Below are 20,000 nucleotides of genomic sequence, written 5' to 3' on the forward strand. Positions count from 1 at the left end.
TTCAGAAAGTGGTTCTAGTTATATTGGTCCAGTTTCGTATATATTTATGCTATAAGGACCCATTTATTAAATGAAACTCTGGTCCAGGACTATATTATACTGCTAGGAACTTGAATCTGGACTGATGGTTCGGGTCGTTTTTTGTCGTTATTATATTTTCAATATTTAAGCTTAAAAACTTCTTAATAGAAATTCAACCAATCATGACCATAGCCTTTGCCTCATTTTTCCTGTTGGGATTTTTGCTTTTAAACATCACCAATACCAGACGAATTCTATTGGTATTTTTGGATTTAAACATCAATAATACCAGATAAACTCCTTCTTATTTTTGCATTTAAACATCACCAATACCAGATGAATTTCCTTGTTATTTATGCATTTAAATGTAACCAATACCCGATAAATTCCCTTGTTTTTACATTTAAACATTACCACTATCAGATGAATTTCATTGGTATCTTTGCATTTGAACATCACCAATACTAAATGAATTCCATTGGTACTTGTGCATTTAAACATCAGAATTACCAGATGAAATCTATTGGTATTTTTACATTTACACATGAGTACCAGATGAATTGTAACTTCCTTTGGAGATTAAAATAACTCACTTCTTCTGTCCAACTGCTGTCACTACATGTAGAGTGACCGAGTCAGCAACAAACGGCTTCAGAGGAACTCTTGAGCCCAGAGTGGTGTCCAGTACTGTCCAGTCACCTTCTGTACCTGTGGCGCTTGATGAACAAAAAACAAGTTTTAGTTATTGCATAAGTTATTTTTAATCTGTTATAAATTTCTTCATATTTAATGGTGCATATTTACTCCGTATATTCAAAGAATTTTAAGTTATTGCATAAATTATTTTTAATGTTATAATTGTTTTTCATATCTAATGGTGCATATTTACTCCGTATATTCCACATGCTTCAAAATGAAAAGCTTCACAAGAAAACCTATTTTTGTGAAAAAAATTGATAAATCCATCTTTATTAGAGTCTACTTCTGAATACATCATGAATAATCATCATAACAAAATTCTTTGGCATATGGAATGAGTTATCATTCTGGCTTTTCTATCTTACTTTTCGTTTTATGACGATTAAAAGTAGTCCTAATGCTCATGGAAACCATAATTTTAGAGGTTTTAAGTCTTCCTGATATTGTATCTATTCTTCCAATATAGAGATCATATGACGTATGAATCTCTGTATTCCTATCCATTCCTCGCTTCTAAATATAGGTCAATCACTGGTCTTTGTCATAGAATATTACTTTGATTTATTGGTGATATAGTGGATTCCTGTTTAAGCTTCTTACCTGGAATCATAGGCAATTAAAATTTCTTTGAAATAGAATCCTACCTGTATTTATATATTCAGGAGTGACCTGTGTGAAATTTTAACCTGTAATTAAATTAATTTTATTGATCTTGGTTATAGAACCTTCTCTGTGATTGCAAATCCCTGTCACAAATTTCTTTCTTTTTATTTATAGGTATCTGTTGTGGCCAACAATCAGTACCATTGTCTGTAACCACCATAAATGCAGATACAACACCTGAATGTACTTGTCATGAATTCTTACCTGGAAAATTTACATGTAATTCTAGAGCTCTGTCTCGAAACCTTACTTAGAATCAAATGTAGGCTCTACAGGTTTTAGTTATGAAATATTCATAGTAATCAGACTCTGTCTCTGCTTCGAAATTTTGCCTAAATTCAAATACAGATTTTTTAGGTTTCATTTTTGAAATATTACCAGCAATCAGACTCTCTCTGCCTCGAAATCTTACCTAGATTCAAATACAGGCATTATAGGTTTCATTTCTGAAATATTATCAGCAATCAGGCCTTATGTCAGTTTCGAAATCTTACCTAGAATCAAATACAGTTTTTAATTCTAAAATATTACCAGTAACCAGACTTTGACATCATCCTAGCCTAGAACCTTACCTGTAATAGTAAGTAGTTGTATTGATTGCTGCTGCAACCACGGGATCTAAAAACTCAAAGGAGAGTTTTAACTGGCTGATGTAGTTGGAACTGTCCCCATCAATGTAGATTCCATTGACCAATATAGATTGGCTGAAGGTCACCTGCAAAACCATATATTGAATGTTACACTGTTCTGAAATGGCTGCTGGGTCTTCAGAGTCATTATGGTAATCGACGCCTATACCGGATACCTTCATATCCCACTAAATCTAGTTTATGGAGATGCATGTCTCTCTAATTCCTGTTTGTGAAAGTTATCTTTTCTACTTCTTCAGTAACCTTTATTATAGTTTTTAAACATTTGTCACCCCAAATCCAGTTTATCAGTTGCCGCGTAACACAATCCAGTTTATCAGCTTCCATGTAACACAATCAAGTTTATCAGCTACCATGTAACACTAAATCCAGTTTATCAGCTTCCACGTAACACAATCCAGTTTATCAGCTTCCACGTAACACAATGCAGTTTATCAGCTTCCACGTAACACAATGCAGTTTATCAGTTTCTGCGTAACACAATCCAGTTTATCAGCTACCACGTAACACAATCCAGTTTATCAGCTACCACGTAACATTAAATCCAGTACAGCAGCTACTGCGTAACACAATCCAGTTTATGAGATACCATGTAACACAATCCAGTTTATCAGCTTCCGCGTAACACAATCCAGTTTATCAGCCACCACGTAACACTAAATCCAGTATATCAGCTACTGAGTAACACAATCCAGTTTATGAGCTACCACGCAAAGATAAATCCAGTTTATCAGCTTCCACGTAACACAATCCAGTTTATCAGCTACCACGTAACACTAAATCCAGTTTATCAGCTTCCACGTAACACAATCCAGTTTATCAGCTACCACGTAACACTAAATCTGGTTTATCAGCTACCACATAACACTAGATCCAGTTTATCGGCTTCCATAAAACACAATCCAGTTTATCGGGTACCACGTAACACTAAATCCAGTTTATCAGCTTCCACGCAACCCTAAATTCAGTGTGTGAACCTCGAAGTCACCCTGAGCCCAATTTGCAAACCACCATATATTTCTAAATCAAGTAAGCGGAACTGGAAGTCTATAAACCCAAATTTGATTTATGATATTGATGTCACCATAAACGCAAATTCAGTTATGAAAGGGATGGCACCTTAGACCCAAATTCAATTTATGAAATTGATGTCACCTTAAACCCATATTCAATTTGTGAAATTGATGTAACCTTAAACCCAAATTCAGTTTGTGATATTGATGTCGCGTTAAACCCAATTTCAATTTTTGAAATTGATGTCACTCTAAACCCAAATTCAATTTATGATATTAATGTTACCTTAAACCCAAACTCAATTTATTAAATTGATGTCACTAAACCCAAATTCAATGTATGAAATTGATGTCACCCTAAACCCAAATTCAATTTGTAAAATATATGTCACCCTATATAAATCCAGTTTGTGAACTTCCAAGTCAATCTTCGCCCAATTTAGGAATATATGGTCTTCAATACACCCAGGTTCCTCAAGAAGCTTAACCCACCTCCCGCTAAATATCTATACTTTCTTGGTTGAAAAACTCTAATTTCAACTAATATATTTATAAATGAATCTTATAATGAATAAAATATTATTGGACAGGACTACAGTATACGTTATATTACAAGAACTTCTTGTTCTTCTTTCCCATTAACATTAACACAATGTATTCATTAGAAGTTGTGAATCCGCAAATGCTTGCTATCCTTCTAATAGTATTACCGTGCTTTTTCCCATTTTATCTGTGGGGTATACACAATTGCCTTCTTTTGAAGGACTTCGCTTTGGCTTTGGGGTAGACCGTAGTCCCTATCGGCTGCCCTGCCTGACATCGCTTTAGACCCCGGTAGCGTACATTCATGTGTTGTACCAGTCACCAGCGTCTTTACTTCCAGCAGTGAGGTCCTGGGGGGGGGGGGGTTCAACTCATAATCTACCAATTCACATACCCTTACCTGCCTACGGTTGACTAACACACTTGGTAACCCACTGCACTGCACTACATTGTTTTTTATGTGGTTCCATCATATTTTTGTAGTTGATGCCACTTTTCAGAGGTAATTGTGCATTAATAACACAGGTTCAGTGCAAGGTATGATGACTCATAACATGAAAATCAATGCCATACACACTATATATATATATATATATATATATATATATATATATATATATATATATATATATATATAATTATTATTATTATTATTATTATTATTATTATTATCATTATTATTATTATCATTATTATTATCATTATTATTATTATTATTATTATTATTATTATTATCAGCTAAGCTACATCCCTAGTTGGAAAAGCAGGATGCTATAAGCCCAAGGGCTCCAACAGGGAAAGATTAAGGATATATTGCCCGATGCCTTCGATCATACTTCAATCTTTTTTAGATTTCATTCCAAAAGAAGTGACAACCTTACTTACAGTAAATGTGTCTTCTGGAATCACAAAATATGGCTCATGTATTCCAACGTAAGGAGAAATGTTGTCCAAAATAGTGGGCGTGTCCAAGGTGATAGAGGGACCACTGGCCTCCTTGACCAGACCTAAGGAACCGTGGAGGAGACTGCCGCTGCACATGGACCGGCCTGGATAAAAAGAACAGTAGGTCACCAAGTTACAAACATTCGATTCACAAACATTCGACTTACAAACATTCGACTTACAAACATTCGACTTACAAACATTCTGAGATACAAACACAAATCCAACAGAAAATAGCAAAGATAAGATAAAGAATACAGTAATAAAAACTATATTGTATCATTAAATACAGTAAGTAAAACAACATTTATAATAACCTGATATCTATTTCATATGAAACCTGACTATTTATTGACTTTTGTAGCTGGAATTCATAGGCATGGGATTCAGGTTAGACATACCCTAGGCCAAAATTTAAAAAATAAAACAACTTACAAACAGTTTTTTGGAACATATTAAGTTTGTAAGTTAAGGACCTTCTGTACTTTTCTTCCATGACATTTTGAAACTCAATTGAGTTGCAAATGATTGTATCAAAATTTCTAGTTTTCTGTTTTGAATAATTACTACTGGTAGACTCACTCATTTCATTTTAGATTATTAAATAAATTGTCGTTTTGATAAAATTCAAGGTTCCATGAGTGATCTAATAGTTTTCATCTGTTAGATAATTTTCTTTCAAGGTCAATAACTGTCTGTCCTCTATCAATTCGTATTTGGTAATATTTATATGTACTAAATATTAATTGTATTATGTTCTGTAATTATCAATAGTATGACAACTGTTATTATTATTATTATTATTATTATTATTATTATTATTATTATTATTATTATTATTATTATTATTATTATTATTATTATTATTATTAGCTAACCTAAAATCGTAGAAGGAAAATCAAAATGCTATACGCCCAAGGGCTCCAACAAGGAAAATTAGTCCAGTGAGGAAAGTGAATAAGGAAATAAATAAACGATATGAGAAATAATGAACAATCAGAATGAAAATATTTTAAAAACAGTAACAACATCAAAACAGATATTTCATATATATGATATAGAAAGACTTATAACAGCCTGTTGAACACTAAAATATTAGCTGCAAGTTTGAGTTTTTGGAGTTCTACCAATTCAACTACCCGATTAGGGTAGCTTACGAAATTATTTCTTGTAAGCTACAAAACAGTAATAGCAATAACGATATCAAAAACAAATCTGTTATGAAATTCACGCAAAATATTAATTTTTGTTAAATTAATGATCTATACTCAAAAGTAGGCAGATTTGTACGGACTAGCATGGGTGCCCTTTTAGCTCAGAAAAGTTTCCTAATAGCAATATTTTCGGTTTAAGGATACTGTACAGGTTAGGTTAGGTTAGGTTAGATTGTAGTGTTGCATAAAAATCATAATTAAATGAATTCATAATTTCATCGCCTAGTTACAACTGCGATACCCTCCTTCCATCCTTCCATTTCCCCTTCAGTACAAGTAGGCTGTTCTGTATTCTATAGACCTTGGGCTGTTCCTTTTACCTCCCCGCAATGTTCATCAATAGCGATTTTTTTTAATTCCATGTTTTTAGTATATTCTGGTATTCGAAGAAACTTTATAATAACATGTTTTTCTTATGTTTAGTGCAATTAATTTCAATTTGTGTTAAAATATCTCAATTTGTGTTAAAATATGTGAAAAGTTACAAAATTATGTAGCGTGGTTCCGAAAACAAGCTCCTGTCGTTGACTTCGGTGGGTGTTGTTATCAAAATTAGACTTACCATCACAGTAGTTTATATTCGTTAACATTTTTTATTCACAAAACCTATATCTGGGGTAGAAATTTAGGTTAGTAAATAAGTTTCGATTCACATGGCTTGGTAGTTATATGAAAACAGTGATGCTATTCGGACAGAAATACCGGTACTTCCGACCAATTAGCTATTAGGAAACTTTTCCGAGCTAAAAGGGCACCCATACGAGTGCCTACAAATCTGCCTCATTAAAAAGAAATTAAGTAATAGTAAACTCTCCGATTTATTTTTAAAAGAGTGGAAGGAAATCATCAGGAGTACAGTTCAATTTTTTTTTTAACTTGATAACAAATACAGTACCTTCTATGTCACACAAGACTGTGACCTCAATGTCTGACTCAGTCAACACAGCGTACTGTCCTCCCAGAAACACGTTGTGATTTATGTACAGATCGTGGCATGAAACAGCCTTGGGGACGCCCACGACTCTGAAAAAAAAAAAAAAAAAAAAAAAAAATAAGCTGGTGTTTTTTTTACTGGAAAAATAAGAGGGTGAAAAAGACTGGTATTCATTAGTCTTTGAAAAATAAAACGGGGTTGTCCATGACTGGAAAAAAAAATTGGGCTTTTCTATGATTCTGGAAATGATGAGCCAGTTTTTCAATGATTAGAAAAGTAAGTGTTTTTTCATGATTGGAAATAATAAGTAATGTTTTCCATGACTGTAGAACGGTGGTTTCTTTGACTGGAAATCATTAGTGCTTGTTTTAATGACTGCAAAAATAAGCTGGTATTTCCATGACTGGAAATAATAAGCGGGGTTTTCTGATAGGAAAAAGTGGGGTTTTCCATGGCTGGAAAAATAAACGGGGTTTTCTATGACTTGAAAAAAAAAATGCGCAGCTTTTCCAAGATTGGAAAAAATAAATGTACAAATGGACTGGGCAAAAAGCTAGTTTTCCAAATGATGTGACTTTTCCTGGTCTGAAAGAATAGTAACCTGATTTTCCATAACTCGAAAAAAATTTGGTTTGCCTAGACTGGACAAAAATCAAGTTTTCCAAATTACATGACTTAAGACTTACTAATGCGTTATCCGTCTTTTGGAAGAATATTTCGACTTCTGTTGATTTTCCTGCCTCATTGTGACTAATTTCCGCTCGCAATAGACCGATATGGTTTGTTGCAAGCTTCAGTAGCACTTGGTTTCCCAAGGGGAGTTTTATCCGAGCTAGAGACCAACAACTACTCACAACTTTGTATTATTATTATTATTATTATTATTATTACTAGTTTTGTTGATTTTGTTTTTTCTATACTTTTTCTCCTTTGTCTTATAAAAAACTTTTAGTAAAAACTAGAAAAAAATAATGTCTTTTCTAGAAGTAATTGATGACATCTGTCACACATGTTTTTATATGTTTTGGCTAATTTTTCTTATTAAAATAAAACTTTTAGTAAAAGCTATAGAAAATAATATATGTTTTTAAGAAGTAACTGATGACATCTGTCTTATGTTTTTTTATACGTGTTTGGTAATTTTTTCTTAAAGAAAAAAACTTTTAGTAAAGCTAGAAGGAAAATTTATCTTTTCAAGAAGTAACTTATAACTTCTGTCACTCATGCTTTTATACGATTTTGCTCATTTTCTTATAATTTTTTTTAGTAAAAACTAAAAAAATCATGTCACAAATGTTTCTTTTATATGTTTTTGCTAATTTTTCCTATGAAGAAAACAGTAAAATCTAGGAAAAAGAATAATATATATTTTCAAGAAGTTCCTGATCTATCACAAAGATCAAAATTCACTTACGGTAATGGGGTCGCAGTTCCAGTTCCTCCCACGCCCACGCCTAGACAGGAGCAGTTTCCAGCGTTGAGCACGTAATGAGTGAATTCCAGGCCCCTGCAGAATTCCAGGCAGCCTCGCTCGGATATACGACACCAAAAGACGTGACTGTCGGATATCTCCGTCGGAAGGACATCTGCAATTTGTAAGATAAAAATGTCTTTTTAGTTTGGAAAATTTTCTTTTCAATTAGCAACACTCGGGTATGGTATTCTAGGTTATTTCTCTTCCTCCTGTTTTTTTTTTTTTATAGTTTATATATGAAGGATCTAATTTAATGTTGTTCGTGCTCTAATAATGTTTTATTTTGATTGTTTATTACTTTTCTTGTAGTTTGTTTATTTCCTTGTTTCCTTTCCTCACTGGGCTATTTTTTCCTGTTGGAGCCCTTGCGCTTATAGCATCTTGTTTTTCCAGCTATGATTATAGCTTAGCTTGTGATAATAATAATAATAATAATAATAATAATAATAATAATAATAATGATAGTTTAAATGTCGCTCATGAATAGCAGAGGCAAGGGAAGGGACACTGTCCTAGAGACTGACCATATATCATATGATCTCCGCCCAAGCCCGAACTTCATCAAGTTAGGACCAGGGAGAGCCAGGCAATGGCTGCCGATGACTCAGCAGGTCGACCTCTAGGAGCCCCCAAATCTCATTATCTTTAGCTTACAAGAATAGTGAGGTTGAAGAAACAACCAGATATTATCGATTATGAGCGGGTCTCGAACCCCCATCCAACAATTTGCCAGGCAGAGACATTTCCAATAGGCTACCACAAACCCCAATTCCATCAAACTAGGACCAGAGTGTGCCAGGCTATGGCTGCTGATGACTCGGCAGGTAGACCTACAAGCTCCATCAAACTACGTATCCAAGCTAGGAACAGGGAGTGCCAGGCTATGGCTGCTGATGACTCGGCAGGTAGACCTACAAGCTCCATCAAACTACGTATCCAAGCTAGGAACAGGGAGGGCCAGGCAATGGTTGCTGATGACTCAGCAGGTAAACCTGCTGGCTCCATCAAACCACGTATCCAAGCTAGGAACAGGGAGAGCCAGGCAATGGCTGCTGATGACTCAACGGGTAGTTCTATAGGCTTCCCAAATGCCCCATCCATAACTCACAAGGATGAGGTTGTAGACAATACTACAAACTATTGATTTTGAACGGATCCCAAACCCTCGTTTAAAGGTTTAAAGGCCGTTCATGAATGGCATAGGCAAGGGACAGGAACATAGCCCTATCAAGCAGGACAATGCTATAGAGACTGACCATATGATCAGTGCCCAAGCCCCCTCTCCACCCAAGCTAGGACCAAGGAGGGCCAGGCAATGGCTACTGATGACTCAGCAGATACACATATAGGCTTCCCCAAACCCTCCATCCTTAGCTCACAAGGATGATGAGATTGCAGCGACTAAAGAAACTAACGAGTTTGAGCGAGACTCAAACCCCAGTCTGGCATTCACTAGTCAGGGACGTTACCACATCGGCCACCACAACGGAGTGCTAAGCAGAAATGTACCCAAAAGTCTACCCCAACCCATAAATGAATGAATAATCAAGTTTATTCATATTTATTCACGACGAAGGTCAAATCTACTCACCCGGGCAGTCTGCAGACAAAGTCGCCAGAACCTCAGTCGCTCCGTCCGACCCTTCCAAAGTCAAGAAGAGATGGAAGATGAGTGCCAGCGAGGAAACTGTGAGACCACGCAGGTGCCACTGCTGGATGGCTGACACCTGCATTTCAGGCCCCTGTCAGAATGAAAAGATAGTTTATTAATTTATTTCCTTATATAATTGCTTATGATACACACAGAATAGTCTGGCCAATTCTTTACATATTCTCCTCTTTCCTCATACACTTGATAATACTGAAATTACCAAACAATTCTTCTTGACCCAAGGGGTTAACTACACCTCTGTAATTGTTCATTGACTACTTTCCTCTTGGTAAGGGTAGAAGAGACTCTTTAGCTATGGCAAGCAGCTCTTCTAGGAGAAGGACACTCCAAAATCAAACCATTGTTCTCCAGTCTTGGGTAGTGCCATAGCCTCTGTACCATGGTCTTCCACTGTCTTGGGTTAGAGATATCTTGCTTGAGGGTACACTTGAGCATACTATTCTATCTTGTTTCTCTTCCTCTCGTTATTTTGAAGTTTTTATCCTCTTTTTTTTTTTATTACCATGTTTTTCATATATGAAAGATTTATTTTAATGTTATTATTGTTCTTAAACTTCTCTTGTAGTTTTTCCTTATTTCCTTTCTTCACTGGGTTTTTTCCCCTGTTAGAGCCCTTGGGCTTATAGCATCCGGCTTTTCCAACTAGGGTTGTAGCTTAGCTAGTAATAATAATAATAATAATGATAATAATAATAATAATGATAATGATAATGATAATAATAATAATAATAATAATAATACTTAGTGATAGAAAAGCTTTAATCTCCCCTATAAAATAAAGAGCAAGTATCTGGATATATATATATATATATATATATATATATATATATATATATATATATATATATATATACACACACATATATATATATATATATATATATATATATATATATATATGTATATATATACATATATATATACAGACACACACACACACCCACACACACACACACACACACACATATATATATATATATATATATATATATATATATATATATATATATATATATATATAATAAATATATATATATATATAGGGTCTCACTCAGCGGCATGGCTAGATGTATAACTATGGGTAGGAGGGATGGTAGTAGGAAGGTGGGAGGAGGTTTTGACGAGTCGTGTATACTATTATGAAATACCACTGAATGAAAACCGAGATACAAAAATGTTAGAAATTAAATTTCATAAGTCGCCATCGACGATATGAATAATGAATAACAATTATAAGTGAAAAACTAGTATTGAGAACGTTGGATTCACGAAAGAATGTTCTAATTTAAGTAAATTGAAATAAATCGTCCTTGCTAAATGACTTTGTTAAAAAGGAAAAATATCTGATTTTGAACGATCAGTAACTATTGGTGATTAACCCGAGGTTCAAGTCATTAATTCTAGAGAGAGAGAGAGAGAGAGAGAGAGAGAGAGAGAGAGAGAGAGAGAGAGAGAGAGAGAGAGAGAGAGAGAGAGAGAGAGAGAGAGAGAGAGAGAGACTTTCCATTTAAATGAAACCGATTTAAAATACAATTTATATATACATTGATCATTACCTTAGCATGAACATAAAATGATATAGAGCAACGTTGATTACTAATGTGAATATTCGTTTACATTTTTTTTTCAATCTATTCATGTAGTTGATAAACAGCAGAGTAAATGTACATATATCTAAACATTATTTGTTCTTATTTTTCCCACGAATATAATCGAAAACACAAAAATATAACTAACGCTTTCGTGGACTAACTTCCCGAGAATTAAATTCTGCTTGTTTTTGTTCTTGTTTTACCTCGCTAAACTTAATTTACTTTTAAATTATGCTTCTATTGCATTCGTTAATAAAACATTACAACGTACTTGAGTTGGCAAATGTTTTCCACCGACCGACAGAACTATTTCAATTACAGTCGCTGATAAAAAAATAGTACTCGCCGACAGAACTATTTTAATTACAGTCGCTGATAAAAAATAGTACTTGGACATGTTCAGTTTCTACTAGTATATTCCAAACTTTGTTATTCTGTGCAGCTGAGTGATATGGAATTACTGGGTACAAAGAGAGCAGAAAGCTCCAACATTAACATTTTGAAAACAACAAATATTATTTGAAGCAACTATAAAGAAAGATAAAGTAAGGAGAGAATTGCTGAGTCAGGATAATTGGTTTAGTACTTCACAAGAGGTCCAAAGGAGATTAGTAATACAGTAGATATCTCTTTCTTTCTGGGTACAAAAAGAGCACAAACCTCGATTATTTATATTTTGAATACAACAAATATTAATCCAAGCTACTATAAACAGAAATTAGAGTTGAAACAGAATTGTTGAGTTAGGATAGCTGGTTTAGTACTTCACAAGAGGTCCAAAGGAGATTAGTGATAAACTATAGGAAGATATGTTCTTTGTTTTTGGTGTAGTGTAGGTTTGAATATGTAGTTTGAGAATGCAGTAGTAAGGCATTTGGAAATAGATGATGGATTTAAATGTATTTCTATTAAAATACAACATAACCTTTCTTTCCAACAGAATTAAATTTTAATTACCACTGTATCTTTGCATATACTATGTGGTATGGTGCATTTGGAAATAGATGGAATATTTAAATGTATCTTTATAAAATACAACATAACCTTCTTTTTGCCAATAGTATCATATTTTAGACACCATATAGGCTATCGTGATGATTTGAAAAATAACATTGATTACCATATCTCTGTAATAATGAGAAAAAATATTGAGATTAAATATATTTTCAAGTTACAAAATTACTGAACACACTACTAAGGTTTAAAAGCCAACACAAATCTCTGAAGACCTCAGCCAACACCACCAATCCCCGAAGACCTCGGTTAACACCACCAATCTCTGAAGACCTCGGTTAACACCACTAATCTCTGAAGACCTCGGCCAACACCACCAATCTCTGAAGACCTCAGCCAACACCACCAATCTCCGAAGACCTCAGCCAACACCACCAATCTCCGAAGACCTCGGTTAACACCACCAATCTCTGAAGACCTCGGTTAACACCACTAATCTCTGAAGACCTCGGCCAACACCACCAATCTCTGAAGACCTCAGTTAACACCACCAACTCTGAAGACCACGGTTAACACCACCAATCTCTGAAGACCTCAGTTAACACCACCAATCTCTGAAGACCTCGGTTAACACCACTAATCTCTGAACACCTCGGCCAACACCACCAATCTCTGAGTACCTCGGCCAACATCACCAATCTCTGAGTACCTCGGCCAACACCATCAATCTCTGAAGACCTCGGTTAACACCACTAATCTCCGAAGACCTCGGTTAACACCACCAATCTCTGAAGACCTCGGTTAACACTTCCAATCTTTGAAGATCTCGGTTAACATCACCAATCTCTGAAGACCTCGGCCAACACTACCAATCTCTGAAGACCTCGGTTAACATCACCAATCTCTGAAGACCTCAGCCAACACCACCAATCTCTGAAGACCTATGTTAATACCACCAATCTCTGAAGACTTCGGCCAACACCACCAATCTCTGGAGACCTCGGTTAACACCACCAATCTCTGAAGACCTCGGCCAACACCACCAATCTCTAAAGACCTCGGCCAACACCGCCAATCTCTAAGGACCTTGGCCGACACCATCAATCTCTGAAGACCTCGGCCAACACCACCTATCACTGAAGACCTCGGTTAACACTACCAATCTCTGAAGAACTCGGTTAACTCCACCAATCTCTGAAGGCCTCGGTTAACACCACCTATCTCTGAAGACCTCGGTTAACACCACTAATCTCTAAATACCTCGGCCAACACCAGCAATCTCTGAGTACCTCGGCCAACATCACCAATCTCTGAAGACCTCGGCCAACACCATCAATCTCTGAAGACCTCGGTTAACACCACTAATCTCTGAAGACCTTGGCCAACACCACCGATCTCTGAAGACCTCGGCCAACACCACCAATCTCTGGAGACCTCGGTTAACACTACCAATCTCTGAGGACCTCGGTTAACACCACCAATCTCTGAAGACCTCGGCCAACACCACCAATCTCTGAAGACTTCGGCCAACACCACCAATCTCCGAATACCTCCGTTAACACCACCAATCTCTGAAGACCTCGGTTAACACCACTAATCTCTAAATACCTCGGCCAACACCACCAATCTCTAAGTACCTCGGCCAACATCACCAATCTCTGAAGACCTCAGCCAACACCACCAATCTCTGAAGACCTCGGTTAACACCACTAATCTCTGAAGACCTTGGCCAACACCACCGATCTCTGAAGACCTCGGTTAACACCACCAATCTCTGAAGACCTCGGCCAACACCACCAATCTCTGAAGACCTCGACCAACACCACCAATCTCCGAAGACCTCCGTTAACACCACCAAGCTCTGAAGACCTCGGTTAACACCACTAATCTCTGAAGACCTCGGCCAACACCACCAATCTCTGAAGACCTTAGTTAACACTACCAACTCTGAAGACCACGGTTAACACCACCAATCTCTGAAGACCTCGGTTACCACCATCAATCTCTGAAGACCTCGGTTAACACCACTAATCTCTGAAGATTTCGGCCAACACCACCAATCTCTGAGTACCTCGGCCAACATCACCAATCTCTGAAGACCTCGGCCAACACCACCAATCTCTGAAGACCTCGGTTAACACCACTAATCTCTGAAGACCTTGGCCAACATCAGCGATCTCTGAAGACCTCGGCCAACACCACCAATCTCTGAGGACCTCGGCCAACACCACCAATCTCTGAAGACCTCGGTTAAAACCACCAATCTCTGAAGACTTCAGTTAACACTACCAATCTTTGAAGATCTTGGTTAATACTACCAATCTCTGAAGACCTCGGTTAACATCACCAATCTCTGAAGACCTTAGCCAACACCACCAATCTCTGAAGACCTCTGTTAATACCACCAATCTCTAGACACCTCAGTTAACACCACCAATCTCTGGAGACCTCGGTTAACACCACCAATCTCTGAAGACCTCGGCCAACACCACCAATCTCTAAAGACCTCGGCCAACACCGCCAATCTCTAAGGACCTCGGCCAACACCATCAATCTCTGAAGACCTCGGCCAACACCACCTATTACTGAAGACCTCGGTTAACACTATCAATCTCTGTAGAACTCGGTTAACGCCACCAATCTCTGAAGGCCTCGGTTAACACCACCAATCTCTGAAGACCTCGATTAACACCACTAATCTCTAAATACCTCGGCCAACACCAGCAATCTCTGAGTACCTCGGCCAACATCACCAATCTCTGAAGACCTCGGCCAACACCATCAATCTCTGAAGACCTCGGTTAACACCACTAATCTCTGAAGACCTCGGCTAACACCACCGATCTCTGAAGACCTCGGCCAACACCATCAATCTCTGAAGACCTCGGCCAACACCACCAATCTCTGAAGACCTTGGTTAACACCACCAATCTCTGAAGACCTCGGTTAACACTATCAATCTTTGAAGATCTCGGTTAACACTACCAATCTCTGAAGACCTCGGTTAACACCACCAATCTCTAAGTACCTCGGCCAACATCACTAATCTCTGAAGACCTCAGCCAACACCACCAATCTCTGAAGACCTCGGCCAACACCACCAATCTCCGAAGACCTCAGTTAACACCACCAATCTCCGAAGACCTCGGTTAACACCACTAATCTCTAAATACCTCGGCCAACGCCACCAATCTCAAAGTACCTCGGCCAACATCACCAATCTCTGAAGACCTCAGCCAACACCACCAATCTCTGAAGACCTCGGTTAACACCACTAATCTCTGAAGACCGTGGCCAACACCACTGATCTCTGAAGACCTCGGCCAACACCACCAATCTCTTAGGACCTCGGTTAACACCACCAATCTCTGAAGACTTCGGCCAACATCACCAATCTCTGAAGATCTCGGTTAACATGACTAATCTCTGAAGACCTTGGCCAACACCACCAATCTCTGAAGACCTCGGTTAACACCACCAATCTCTGAAGACCTCGGCCAACACCACCAATCTCTAAAGACCTCGGCCAACACCACCAATCTCTGAAGACCTCGGCCAACACCACCAATCTCTGAAGACCTCGACCAACACCACCAATCTCTGAAAGCCTCGGTTAACACCACCAATCTCTGAAGACTTCGGTTAACACCACTAATCTCTAAATACCTCGGCCAACATCACCAATCTCTGAAGACCTCAGCCATCACCACCAATCTCTGAAGACCTCGGTTAACACCACTAATCTCTGAAGACCTTGGCCAACACCACCGATCTCTGAAGACCTCTGTTAACACCACCAATCTCTGAAGACCTTGGCCAACACCATTAATCTCTGAAGACCTCAGTTAACACCACCAATCTCTGAAGACCTTGGCCAACATCACCAATCTCTAAAGACCTCAGCCAACATTGCCAATCTCTGAGGACCTCGGCCAACACCACTAATCTCTGAAGACCTCGGCCAACACCACCAATCTCTGAAGACCTCGGCCAACACCACCAATCTCTGAAGGCCTCGGTTAACACCACCAATCTCTGAAGACCTCGGTTAAAACCACTAATCTCTAAATACCTCGGCCACCACCAACAATCTCTGAAGACCTCGGCCATCACCACCAATCTCTGAAGACCTCGGTTAACACCACTAATCTCTGAAGACCTTGGCCAACACCACTGATCTCTGAAGACCTCGGTTAACACCACCAATCTCTGAAGACATTGGCCAACACCATCAATCTCTGAAGACCTCGGTTAACACCACCAATCTCTGAAGACTTCGGCCAACACCACCAATCTCTGAAGACCTCGGTTAACACCGCCAATCTTTGAAGACCTCGGCCAACACCACCAATCTTTGAGGATCTTGGCCAGCACCACCAATCTCTGAAGACCTCGGTTAACACCATCAATCTCTGAAGACCTCGGTTAACACCACCAATCTCTGAAGACCTCGGTTAACACCACCAATCTCTAAAGACCTCGGCCAACACCATCAATCTCTAAGGACCTTGGCCAACACCACCAATCTCTGAAGACCTCAGTTAACACCACTAATCTCTGAAGACCTCAGCCAACACCACCAATCTCTGAAGACCTCGGTTAACACCACCAATCTCTGAAGACCTCGTCCAACACCACCAATCTCTGAAGACCTCTGTTAACACCACCAATTTCTGAAGACCTCGGCCAACACCACCAATTTCTAAAGACCTCGGTTAACACCACCAATCTCTGAAGACCTCGGACAACACCACCAATCTCTGAGGACCTCGGCCAACACCACCAATCTCTGAAGACCTCGGTTAACACTGCCAATCTCTGAGGCCCTCGGCCAACACTCACCAATCTCTGAAGACCTCAGTTAACACCACCAATCTCTGAAGACCTCGTTCAACACCACCAATCTCTGAAGATCTCGATTAACACCACCAATTTCTGAAGACCTCGGCCAACACCACCAATTTCTGAAGACCTCAGTTAACACTGCCAATCTCTGAAGACCTCGGCCAACACCACCAATCTCTGAGGATCTTGGCCAACACCACCAATCTCTGAAGACCTCGGTTACCACCACCAATCTCTGAAGACCTCGGTTAACACCGCCAATCTCTGAAGACCTCGGCCATCACCGCCAATCTATGAAGACCTCTGCCAACACCACCAATCTCTGAACACCTCGGTTAACACCACCAATCTCTGAAGACCTTGGCCAACACCACCAATCTCTGAATACCTCAGTTAACAACGCCAGTTTCTGAAGACCTCGGCCAACACCACCAATCTCTGAGGACCTCGGCCAACATCACCAATCTTTGAAGACCTCGGTTAACACCACCAATCTCTGAAGCCCTCGACCAACACTCACTAATCTCTGAAGACCTCAGTTAACACCACCAATCTCTGAACGCCTCGATTAACACCACCAAACTCTGAAGACCTCAGCCAAAACCACCAATCTCCGAAGACCTCGGTTAACGCCGCCAATCTCTGAAGACCTCGGCCAACACCACCAATCTCCGAAGACCTCGGTTAACGCTGCCAATCTCTGAAGATCTCGGCCAACACCACCAACCTCTGAAGACCTCGGTTAACACCATCAATCTCTGAACATCTCAGCCAACACCACCAATCTCTGAACACCTCGGCCAGCACTACCAATCTCTGAAGCCCTCGGTTAACACCACCAATCTCTGAACACCTCGGCCAACACCACCTGAAGACCTTGGTTAATGCAACCAATCTCTGGAGACATCGGCCAACACCACCAATCTCTGAAGACCTCGGTTAACACCATCAATCTCTGAACATCTCAGCCAACACCACCAATCTCTGAACACCTCGGCCAGCACTACCAATCTCTGAAGCCCTCGGTTAACACCACCAATCTCTGAACACCTCGGCCAACACCACCTGAAGACCTCGGTTAATGCCACCAATCTCTGGAGACCTCGGCCAACACCACCAATCTCTGAAGACCTCGGCCACCACCTCCAATTTCTGAAGCCCCCGGTTAACACCACAAATCTCTGAAGACCTCGGCCAACACCAAAATCTCTGATAACCTCGGTCAAAACCACCAATTTCTGAAGACCTCAGCTAACACCACCAATCTCTGAACACTAGCAATCTCTAAAGACCTTGGCCAACACCACCAATCTCTGAATACCTCGATTAACACCACCAATCGCTGAAGACCTCGGCCAACACCACCAATCTCTGAAGACCTCGGCCAGCACCATCAATCTTTAAAGACCTTGGTTAACACAACCAATCTCTGAAAACCTTGGCCAACACCACCAATCTCTGAAGACTTCGGTTAACGCCACCAATCTCTGAAGACCTCGGTTAACACAACCTGTCTCCAAAGACCACAATTAACACCACCTATCTCTGAAGACCTCGATTAACACTACCAATCTTCAAAGACCTCAGTTAACGCCACCAATCTCCGAAGACCTCGGTCCATACCACTATTATCTGAAGACCTCGGTTGACACCACCAATTTTGTGAAGACCTCGACCAACACCACCGATCTTTGAAGACCTCGGCCAACACCACCAATCTCTGAAGACCTTGGTTAACACCACCAATATCTGAAGATGTCGGCCAACACCACCAATCTCTGAAGACCTCAGCCAACACCACCAATCTCTGAAGACCTTGGCCAACACCATCAATCTCTGGAGACCTCGGTCAACACCACCAATTTCAGAAGACCTTGGCCAACACCACCAATCTCTGAAGAACTCAGCCAACACCACCAATCTCAGAAGACCTCGGTTAGCACCACCAATCTCTGAAGACGTCGATCAACACTGCCAATCTCTAAAGACCTAGACCACCACTACCAATCTTCGAAGACCTCGGTCAACACCAGGCAATCTCTGAAGACCTCGGCGAACACCACCAATCTCTGAAGACCTTGGCCAACAAAACCAATCTCTGAAGACGTCGGCCAACACCACCAATCTCTGAAGACCTCAGCCAACACCACCAATCTCTGAAGACCTCGGCCAATACCACCAATCTCTGAAGATCTTGATTAACTAGACCAATCTCTGAAGACATTGGTTAACACCACCAATCTCTGAAGACCTCGGCCACCACCACCAATAACTAAAGACCTCGGTTAATACCATCAATCTCTGAAGACCTTGGCAAACACCACCAATCTCTGAAGACCTCGGCCAACACCACTCATCTCTGAAGACCTCGGTTAACACCACCAATCTCTGAAAACCTCGGCCAACACCAACAATCTCTGAAGACTTCGGCCAAGACCATCACTCTCTAAAGACCTCGGCTAACACCACCTATCTCTGAAGACCTCGGTTAACACCACCAACCTCTGAAGACCTCGGCCAACACTACCAATCTCTGAAGACCTCAGTTAACACCACCAATCTCTGAATACCTCGGCCAACACCACCAATATATGAAAATCTCAGCCAGCACCACTAATCTCTGAAGACCACGGTTAACACCACCAATCTCTGAAGACCTTGGTTAACACCATCAATCTCTGAAGACCTTGGCCAATACCACCAATCTCTGAAGACTCGGTTAACACCTCTAATCTCTTAAGACCTCTGCCAACACCATCAATCTCTGAAAACCTCGGCCAA

General features: G+C 39.6%; 2 protein-coding genes across 2 annotated transcripts in view; one reads left to right on the plus strand and one right to left on the minus strand.

Moving 5' to 3' along the window:
- Nucleotides 1-8,274, minus strand: part of LOC137658969 (uncharacterized) — a 27,793-nt gene extending 19,519 nt beyond the window's left edge. The window contains exons 1-5 of the mRNA XM_068394078.1: nt 8,097-8,274; nt 6,644-6,771; nt 4,475-4,638; nt 1,956-2,098; nt 615-737 (exon numbers count right to left, since the gene is read on the minus strand). Coding sequence (XP_068250179.1) covers nt 615-737; nt 1,956-2,098; nt 4,475-4,630 — 422 coding nt within the window. The 5' untranslated portion in view covers nt 4,631-4,638; nt 6,644-6,771; nt 8,097-8,274. The remainder of the gene's footprint in view (nt 1-614; nt 738-1,955; nt 2,099-4,474; nt 4,639-6,643; nt 6,772-8,096) is intronic.
- Lamtor5 (Late endosomal/lysosomal adaptor, MAPK and MTOR activator 5) overlaps nt 8,148-20,000 on the plus strand; it is a 158,738-nt gene continuing 146,885 nt past the window's right edge. The window contains exon 1 of the mRNA XM_068393503.1: nt 8,148-8,277. Coding sequence (XP_068249604.1) covers nt 8,171-8,277 — 107 coding nt within the window. The 5' untranslated portion in view covers nt 8,148-8,170. The remainder of the gene's footprint in view (nt 8,278-20,000) is intronic.

This window comes from Palaemon carinicauda, chromosome 19 (genome assembly GCF_036898095.1).
Source record: "Palaemon carinicauda isolate YSFRI2023 chromosome 19, ASM3689809v2, whole genome shotgun sequence".
In the NCBI taxonomy this organism is placed as follows: Eukaryota; Metazoa; Arthropoda; class Malacostraca; order Decapoda; family Palaemonidae; genus Palaemon; species Palaemon carinicauda.